This window comes from Dreissena polymorpha, chromosome 11 (genome assembly GCF_020536995.1).
Source record: "Dreissena polymorpha isolate Duluth1 chromosome 11, UMN_Dpol_1.0, whole genome shotgun sequence".
Lineage (NCBI taxonomy): Eukaryota > Metazoa > Mollusca > Bivalvia > Myida > Dreissenidae > Dreissena > Dreissena polymorpha.
Window position 1 is genome coordinate 48,869,636 of NC_068365.1, and position 10,122 is coordinate 48,879,757.

The 10,122-nt window shown below is 41.9% G+C and overlaps 1 protein-coding gene across 1 annotated transcript; it reads right to left on the reverse strand.

Annotated features, from left to right (window-relative positions):
- Positions 1-900: 900 nt before the first annotated feature.
- On the reverse strand, positions 901-8,049 carry LOC127849821 (interferon-inducible GTPase 5-like). The gene is made up of 3 exons (XM_052382574.1): positions 8,031-8,049; positions 7,248-7,468; positions 901-1,245 (listed from the first exon to the last, which is right to left on the reverse strand). The coding sequence occupies exons 1-3, from the start codon at positions 8,047-8,049 to the stop codon at positions 901-903; spliced, it is 585 nt and encodes a 194-aa protein (XP_052238534.1).
- Between the last annotated feature and the right edge of the window lie 2,073 nt (positions 8,050-10,122).

Consider the following 10,122-nt stretch of genomic DNA (forward strand, 5'->3'; position numbering starts at 1 on the left):
CTGTTTCTTTGCGCAAATACATGTGAGAAACAAACAAATGTGTAAAAAACAATGCACTTCTTATATTTCCTCAGTAGTTTCAGACTGTTGCTTATTTATATAGATTGATTTGAACTTTAGAAGACGAAATGCCTCTTCCTTACAGAGTTGAAGAAGGCGTTTCTGTATTACGACGGACGCCGGATAGGTTGTCACTATCAAAACAATACTGCCGAGGAATGGCAATACTACTTTTGAAACGTTTTCAACGTTCTTAAATATTAAAAGTGATGAAAAATAATTCACGAATGCAACTTTAGATCTAAATACGATTGATGATTGCAGGTCTTCTTTCGATATTAAGTCATCCAAACTCACATTTAAATGCTTCGCAATGGCTTTAAGTGATTCTTCATTGGTACCTAACTGTTCCCTGTAAAACTCAGATTCTGTTTTCATTAACATGAAATCTACTGCGATGCCTGTACCTGGTATCGGTATAGTCGAAGCAATCGAGGAAAGAAAAGTAACTTTGTAGATTCTTTTTGTTAATAATTTACATTTTTCTTCTATGGTTTCGGGAGAAATCGCTGCGAAGCATAATATCAGGGCCTGTTTTTTACTTTCTGGTGCGTCGTTCTTCAATTGTGAAAACAGTTTATGAAAATCGAAATGATCTGCATCATAGTTGTTGACAAGAAATACCTTAGTTTCCAACATCCCTGTCTCCTTCAACTTTTTGATACAATCCGATCGAATATGTTCAAGCACTGTGTTTGGATTATGACAGCTCCGATGTATCTTCTTATCATTCTCGATATCATTATCAATCATAGGTCTTACAAAGTAAAATTGTTTATCTGATGCTAAAATTTCTTTGGCCAGCCAAGAGTCATTTTCCATGAATCTTCCTCGGAAAGTTTAAATATAAAAGTCATATCGCTCAAATTCAATAGTTTTCAAGTATGTCTCTTTCGGAAAGTTGGCAGTTCCAACACCCGGAAGGTCCCAAAATTCAAGATTAGGATATTTTGGGTTTATAAACTTTTCCATGCGCATTGTGGTTTCGGTAGCTCCAACTTTAGCTGCATTTTCGTGAGTGGGATGAAAACCTAGCAAAGCATTGATAAATGATGACTTGCCAGTGCCGGATCCACCAATCACTGCAATTTTGATTTTACAGTCTTTCCACAAATTGAGGTCTGTTTTAATTCTTTCTCGAGCCTTGGAAACATCACATTTGTCAAAGGCTTCTAAAATGCCTGCCTGCAATCATAAAACATGTCATAAGTATAACACCATGTAAGCAGACGTGGCTTTTTTAAGATATGAAAGCTGGTTAACTGAAAGTTAAAAGTGTACAATGTCGTAATGGAAGTAAGGCAAACGAATTGTATATCATTTAAATACGTAGAATTGTTGCATGTTTCTTTTGTTGATGCATTGATAAAGCATGTTTCATTAAAACACTTTTAGAATAATATTGATGTTGGGTTAATTCGTTTGTTGCAGAATGGCTTTACTTGATACATACAGTAATAATGTTATGTATATGTTGTTAAAAAACGCAATCCAAATCAGTTTAATTATTGTAATATCTAATCAAAATCAAACGGATATTGTTTGTATCACATCATAGAGCCACTCTCAATATCGAACCTGAACTCAGTGGCATAATTTTAATCCTCCGAATGTGTGTTTATATATCAGAGAAGACACAAACAAGCAGTTTAAACAATATGGAAGTACGTACGTGCGTCATAAATGTTATTTTCTGGATTTTTGTTTTAAACAAAGCAAACACAATATACTTTGTATTATGTTAGCGACTTCTTCTTCCAAAGAATACATTTATAGTAATTATATTTCACAAACTACGTTTCTTCGCTGAAAATTGCACCATACACAATACTACTGCGATCTCAACATGAAACGTAAATTGACTCGTTTATTATTATTTAAAAGTAGAAAATTCAAACCCGATACTTGAGTTTGACGTTTGAAAAATGTAATCCCCGTTATTGTGCCTCCTTCCCGATGCTGCAGTTTATGACACTCTCCGTTCACTCTTAGGACGGACTGACAAGTTAAAAGGAAAACAACTTCTCCATTTAGGTTATTTAGGTGTTTTATGAAATCCAACACATTCAAGAGTGACGGGGTCTATTACACTTGTCTGTATTTTTGTTTAGGAATGGAAAAGAGCGATACCAATCACGAAAGTTGATTTTATAAACTAAATGTTGGTCCCAAGTACACATTTGTACTATTTTCTTACCTCATTCAATTCGGTTTCATCCCAGCTGTCTAAAAATAAAACAAAATAAAATAAGCTTACACTGAATTATATGCAACCACAAACTTCTGGATTTCATCGTGTGGATCAATGGATTGTAATACGCCTAAATGATATAGCTAAATCATTTGAATACTACATAATTAAATTACATAACGGATTTTGTTCTGGCTAGCGTAACTGTACACCTTAAATTAACCTTACTGTCTCAAAAACACTCAAATTTGTTCAAAAAATAAAATATTGCATCCATTTAAAAACAAAACAGTCAACAAATATATGTAGAGTTTACTTTTAGCGAAGGCTTTAAGAGATAAATTTGTTTGAAACAAAAAAAACTTCTATATTTTCATATTTGAAATGCCCAATTTTACATTAGTATTACATTTTGTTTTAATGCAAGTCTCGAGTATGTTAATAAGTAGATTCTTTGGCACGGAGACCATGAACTAGAGGAAACACAAAAGTAAACTTATAATGCATATAACAAATAACAATATAAAAGTTTTCTCAACCCACTATTTAAAGCACCCATATTAAAGTTTCTCACTTTGTGAACTGACTACTGGGGATACAACAAGTTACTCAAACATTAACCGGTTAATCTATTATTTTAACCTGTTACTTTACCGGTAAATTGGAAAACTTAAAAAGAAGTTAAAGTATACTTTAAAAAAAGCCATATTGCATGTAAATGTACTCTCTTTAAAACAAAAGTAATTATCGCCACGCTTTTTTAAAAGCGTGGGGATATTGTGGTTATCTCCGCCGTCCGTACGTCTCTCTGTTCGTCCGTCCGTCCTGGCCACTATCTCCTCCTACACTATAAGCACTAGAACCTTGAAACTTACACACATGGTACATTGTTATGAGCATATGTGCGACCCTGCACTATTTGGAATTTTGATCTGACCCCTGGGTCAAAAGTTATGGGGGTTGGGGTGGGGCCGGGTCAGAGACTTTCACTCATTTTTTTATTGTATGTACTTGGACATAACTTTTGCAATATTGAAGATAGCAACTTGATATTCGGCATGCATGTGTATCTCATGGAGCGCCACATTTTGAGTGGTGAAAGGTCAAGGCCATCCTTCAAGATCAAAGGTCAAAAAAACAAATCCAAGGGAAGTAATAAGCTTTAAAAGGAGGTAATTAATGAACCTGCCATTTTTTAATAAATCAAAGCGGCGCAGTAGGGGGCATTGTGTTTCTGACAAACACATCTGTTGTTTTATATTATTATACATTAACTTTTTCATTTCTACATCAAAACCTGCCGTGTGCGTTAATGCCACAGTCGGTCGAAACCTTTCTTTAACTCTCAATCAGGAAGTTCCTGCTAGCGTCTGCTAAAAAATCTTGGGTTGATTTGTCTTTGGCGTTGGCATCTTTGATGGATGAGATTTCAATATATAATGAAAAAAGATGTTTTGAAACACTTTATTTTGGCGAGCAATAAGTCTTGTAAATTGGTTAACACAATATCAAATAACCAGACAAAAGCCTTTATATATGAATTATTATCGCTGATAAAATAGACCTGTCGATTACCGCGTATTACCTTATAACAAAACAAAACTGCCATTTATCAAAAATTCATCTTTGTGTCTAGCAATAAAGGTATTATATAGTAGATTTAACACGGCCCTCATGCATATTCCATCGAAATCCGTAGCAGTTTCTGCATGTAGGTAATACATTTCGTGCGTTATTGACATATTTGAAGAACTTGTATATGTTCATGCATAATTTTACTTTAACCAATAGCGTTAACGTCACTGCAAAAAGTCACTAATGGTAGCTATTTAGTTCAAGACGCTAGGCTAGGTTTTTGCTATTAATCTAAATTAATGTGTACATTCAGTGTGCGATTTCTGATTTTCATTGTTTGTAAATTCTCACTTAAAAGTTTTGCAGCATATATTTAAATATTGTATAATTTGACATTTGCCAATAAGTATTTATGATAAAAAGCAAGAATGCGTGACACTGTAAAACTTAAGAATGAAATTATAATCTCCTACATAAGTCATTATGGATTCTCTGCTCAAATTCATTATGGGGTATACGTTATTCTGCTTGTTTATGTATCGCCTTTACTGACGAAAATGTTTGCATTGATGTCCTCGATTTTCCACGACTTCCTTACGTACATTGTTGAATAAAGAGAAGCAATGCATGTGGGTCATGTTAAAGCCATCGTATAATACGTTATTTTTTTGTTTACTTTGTTAATTGACACGTTATTTATCATCGGCATTGGTGTTAAATGCGTTTTAAGCAGGCGATAGCGTTTATGGTCAGTATGTCGAGAGTGAAACATAAAATTTGTTTGATTTATTTCATGAAAAAGCATTTAAGTTTCTTTTTTAAAGCTTCAAGTTAACTCTTTATAGAATATGTAACCGGTTAACTTAAAGGTAAACGTACATTAGATTAACCGATTAATCAGTTAGCCTGTTGTACCCCAACTGTATATATTGTATGCAGTGTTCAATGCGATAAGATTGATAAACAATGGTACCTGAGTGACAGCTGTCTTCCTCGTTTGCAGCTTCAGCCGTGCACGTATTTAATGGTTGTTTATTTTCTGTGGAAAAACGTTCAATTTTTCCAGAAACCTGTTGGTTGCATGTTAGAAGCGAGTCGGGTTTATCAACTTCAGGTTCAACTGTCATGTTTTCCATTTTCCATTTTTCAGACCCACAATGTGGACAACAATTTCCTAGCTCGTCTACTTCATTTCCACATGAATCACAAACATGTTTCTGAGACGAAGTACTTTTTCCACACGCCGGACAATACACGTAAAACGATTTAATACTCCTTTTGCAGTTGTTACATTGACCAGTTGTTGCTGTTCCGCAAAAACAGCAATACAATGACGATTCTTCAATATCCCTTTTGCACTTAGAACAGAACATGTTTACTGAAAATCAATAAAAGTCCTTTGAAGTTAGACTGGCGTATAGTAGTGTGCGCCATTGACGTGAAAAATTAAAAAAAAAAATTCCACATTGTCAAATGTTTAATAGTTTTGTCTACTGAACTTACTGATTTAATATATATTATATTTATCCATCTAAAACAAGGTACTTAAATATATTCCAACCGGAAATTGTAACGGCTACGCTCGATTGTACACTTCTTTCCACGCACCCACACGGCCTGTTCAATCTCAAATTGAATGTAGTTTACCACCGATGTATACGCCAAATAAACCGGCAATAATATATACTTTACTACCTTCAAGTAAAGTTTTTAAGATCGGTTAACACAAACCATTCGTTTGTTTGCGTTTCTGTGATTTAACTGTCGGTATCGTCGATATAATGTTATAAGCAATCAGTTCAGAATAGTGTTAATAAAACTCGTTACTGTTTTCACTATTAGCAAACTCATTGTTTTGTCCGAACGTTATGTGTTGCATCTACCTTTATATGATTTGCTTGGAACAAACTTCCTTTGTTTGTATTTGCTGAGACACGTTGGTATGTAATTGGATGCAGTAGATGTAAGTCCCAATGAAGCATGAGTTTAACAAGAGATCCTGAAAGGCCCAAAGTCGCTCACCTGAGTTTCAAAGGAACTGACCTGTTCTGTGCAGCCCAAGATGTCATAAGAACAAATGTTCTAACCAACTTTCATGACTAGTGCACACCCTGGCAGCCATGTTTGTCAACAAACCAGAACCATTTGCATACAGATCCAAGATATCATTTAATCAAATATTCTGACCAAGTTTCATGAAGATTCATGAAGCCATATAAATGAAAAAGGTCCCGCCCCCAGTGGCCATGTTTTTCAAGCAACTGGAACCATTTTGGAACGTGTCCAATATATCATTGGGACAAATTTTCTGACAAAGTTTCATGATGATCGGACAATAAATGTGGATTCTATAGTGTTAACAATGTTTACTATAGCTATATAAGGAAACATACTACGCCCCTAGGCGGCCATGTTTTTCCACCAACCGGAACCATTTTCGAACTAATCCAAGATATCATTGGGACACATTTTCTGACCAAGTTTCATGATGATCGGACAACAAATGTGGCCTCTAGAATGTTAACAAGGTTTTACTAAAGCCACATATAGCCATATAAAAAAATGCCCCACCCCTGGTGGCCATGTTTTTAAGCAGCCGAAACCATTTTGGAACTCATCCAAGATATCATGGGGACAAATCTTCTGACTAAGTTTCATGAATATCGGAAAATAAATGTGGCCTCTATAGTGTTAACAATGTTTTAATTTGCATAGTCAAAACATCGTCCCTCAAGGAACCCCTGCCGAATACAATGCAAATCGGTCAGTTTATCGGACGTGTCCTGCATAATGTACAACCTAGTGTTTTGTCGATTAAATCGTCAAACTTTTAAAAATGCCTTCAAGATGGGCACAGTTTCAAAACGTGCCCAAATGACTGGGTTTGCAAAAAGTGTAAATTGCAAGGACATAAGCAATCTGACTGCGCTATCGACACAGAAACCCTATGTGATACAAACACCACACATTCAAACACAGACTGTGAAAACGTGAAACCCGTGGACACCTCTATCATAAAACACACATCGACTCTGCGAAGTCGATCCGCTAGCGCCACGAGATCCACGACCAGTTGCAGTCAACAGTCGATTATCCGTTTTACAGAAAGCATACATGCACCTGCTACTTCGACGCCAAACAAGGGCAGGCAAATGAACGCTACGACAAGATCGCCGCCTACATCTGGGTCCGGTTTAATGAGAGCGACCATAGTCGGGCGACTATGGTTGTACCAGGGAATAATCGTCGTGCGACGATAACCGGGTTTAATAGAGAGCGACGATCGTCCGTCGACCACGCGTTGTTCGATATCTGTCGAGCGACCGCAGTCCTTCCCTCACACCACGACTGCTCGTCGCGTGACGCTTTGTCGGCACCCAAAACCCGTGCCAGAACACTCCCAGACAATATGCGACGTTACCAAGATCGTCTGGGCACCTGAAGGTCTTCGCACCGTCACAGACTGTCTGGGATTCTCCCGAAGGTGCCCTGACGATCTCGGAGACTCCTGGCACCGCCTGGGAGTCTCCTGCGGCTGCCCAAACGGTCCTGGCACCGTCGAAGACTGTCTAGGAGTCTCCTGCGGGTGCCTCGCCGGTCTGGGAGATTTTCTGGCAGCGTCGCAGACTGTTTGGGAGTCTCCTGCAGGTGCCCAGACGGCATTGGCACCGTCACAGACTGTCTGGGAGTCTCCCACTGGTTCACAGACAGTCCTGGCACCGTCGCACACCGTCTCGTGGTCTCCTGCATGTGCTCCGCCTGTCTGAGAGACTATCTGGCACCGTCGAAGACTGTATGGAATTCCAGACGGTCTTGGCACCGTCTTAGACTGTCTGGGAGTCTCCTGCTGGTACCTTGAAGTCAATCAGTGGTCAGTCTAGTGCATTCCTCTGTATGTCACGTAGCTTTTGTTTACATGTGTCTGCTGTCCTCAACGCCACCCAATACGCGTTTATGACTGCCACAGTCTCCTGCCAATTGTTCCGCTAATTTGCCTCGGTCACCAATGGCCAGTGCTTTTCCTCCAGCAGGTTCTTGGACTCGATAAAAATATCTTAAAGGATATCTATCTGTTTGTTGGACCACAAATGGCACTGACTCAAAATGTTGCTGTCTTCCATTTTTCCATTTCGCCGTCGGATTTTGATGGCGGAAGTGGTTACTTTCCTAAAAATAGCGACGTCCACGACCGCAGTCGACTGACCACACCGTCGTGCGCCCATTGTCGCGGCAACTTGCTCCTTGAACGCGGCGAGTGGTCAGTTGGCGGCCGACGAGCGTCGATCGACCACACAGTCAACCGATTACAGTCGGGTTTTGTAGTTTTTCATTAAACCGGACCCTGGGTCCGGTTTAATGAGAGCGACCATGGTCGGGCGACTAAGGTTGTATCAGCGAATAATCGTCGTGCGACGATTACCGGGTTTAATAGAGAGCGACGATCGTCAGTCGACCGCGTGTTGTTCGACATACTGTCGAGCGACCGCAGTCCACCCCTTACACCACGACTGCTCGTCGCTTGACGCTTTGTCGGCACCCAAAACCCGTGCCAAGAGACTCACAGACAATATTCGACGGTACCAAGATCATCTGGACACCTGTAGGACAATTCCAGACAGTCTGCGACGGTTTCAAATGGTCTACCACACCAGCTGGACACCTGCAGAGAGTCTGCGACGGTGCCAATACCATCTGGGCACCTGCAGAAGACACCCAGACATATTGCGACGGTGCCAAAAAGACGTAAGGACCGGCGAGGCACCTGCAGGAGACTCCCAGACAGTCTACGATGGTGCCAAGACAGTCTGTGCATCTGCAGGAGAATCCCGACTGTGCCAGACAGTCTCCCAGACCTCCGTGGCACCTGCAAGAGACTCTCAGACAGTCGGCGACGATGCCAAGACCGTCTTGGTACCTGCAAGAGACTCCCAGACGGTGCCAGACGGTCTCCCAGACCGTCGGGGCACCGGCAGGAGACTCCCAGTCAGTCCGTGACTGTGGAAATACCGTCATGGCGCCGGCAGGAGACTTGCACACGGTTCCAGACAATATATCAGACCGTCGGGGCACAAGAAGGAGACTCCCACACAGTCTGCGACAGTGCCAAGACCGTAAGGGCACCTGCAGGAGACTCCCAGACGGTGCAAGAAATTCTCCCAGACCGTCGGGGCACCTGCAAGGGACACCCAGACAGTCTGCGACGATGCCAAGACTGTCTTGGCACCAGTCGGAGACTCCCAGCAAGTCTCCCAGACCGTTGGAGCACCTGCAGTGACTCCAAGACAGTCTGCGACGGTGCCAAGATCGCCTGGGCAGCTGCAGGAGACTCCCAGACAGTATGCAATATTGCAAAGAACGTCTGGGCACCTACAATAGACTCCCAGACAGTCTGTGACGGTGCCAAGACCGTCCAGGCACATGCAGGAGACTCCCAGATGGTGTCAGACAGTCTCCCAGACCGTCGAGGCACCTGCACGAGACTCACAGACAGTCTGCGACGGTGCAAAGACCGTCTGGACACCTGCAGGAGATTGCAAAACAGTCTTCGACGGAGAATGCATGGGAGTCTCTTGCATGTGCCCCGCTGGTCTGTGAGACTGTCTGGCACCATTGCAAACAGTCTGGGAATCTCCTGTATGTGTTCGGTCTTGACAGCGTCGCAGACTGTCTGGGATTCTCCTTAAGGTGCCCTGACGGTCTGGGAGACTTCTGGCACCGTATGGGAATCTACTGCAGCTGCCCAGACGGTCCTGGCACCGTCGATGACTGTCTAGGAGTCTCCTGCGGGTGCCTCGCCGGTCTGGGAGATTTTCTGGCAGCGTCGCTGAATGTCTGGGAGTCTTCTTCTAGTGCCCAGACGGTCTTGGCGCCGTCGCACACTGTCTCGGAGTCTCCTGCAGGTGCCTCGCCTGTTTAAAAGACTGTCTGGCACCGTCGCAGACTGTCTGTGAGTCTCCTGCAGGTGCTCAGACGGTCATGATATCGTTGTGGGCTGTCTGGGAGTCAACTGCAGGTGCCCAGACGGTTTGGGTACCGTCGCAGATCGTCTAGGAGTCTCCTGTATGTGCATCGCCGGTCTGGTAAACTTTCTGACACCGTCGCAGACTGTCTCGGGATCTCCTGCAGGTGCCCAGCTGGTCTTGGCACCGTCGCAGAGTGTCTAGGAGTCTCTTGCAGGTACCTCGCCGGTCTATGAGACTGTCTTGGCACCGTCTCAGACTGTTTGGGAGTCTCCTGCAGGTGCCTCGCCTGTCTGAGAGACTGTCTGGCCCCGTCGCAGACTATGAAAGTCTAGT

Bases quoted from the DNA above. Each gene is read 5' to 3' on its own strand.
- LOC127849821 (XM_052382574.1), bottom strand. The intron at 1,246-7,247 runs GTAACGTCGCAT...TTATGATTGCAG, and splicing joins CAGGTGCCCAGACGATCTTG to GCAGGCATTTTAGAAGCCTT.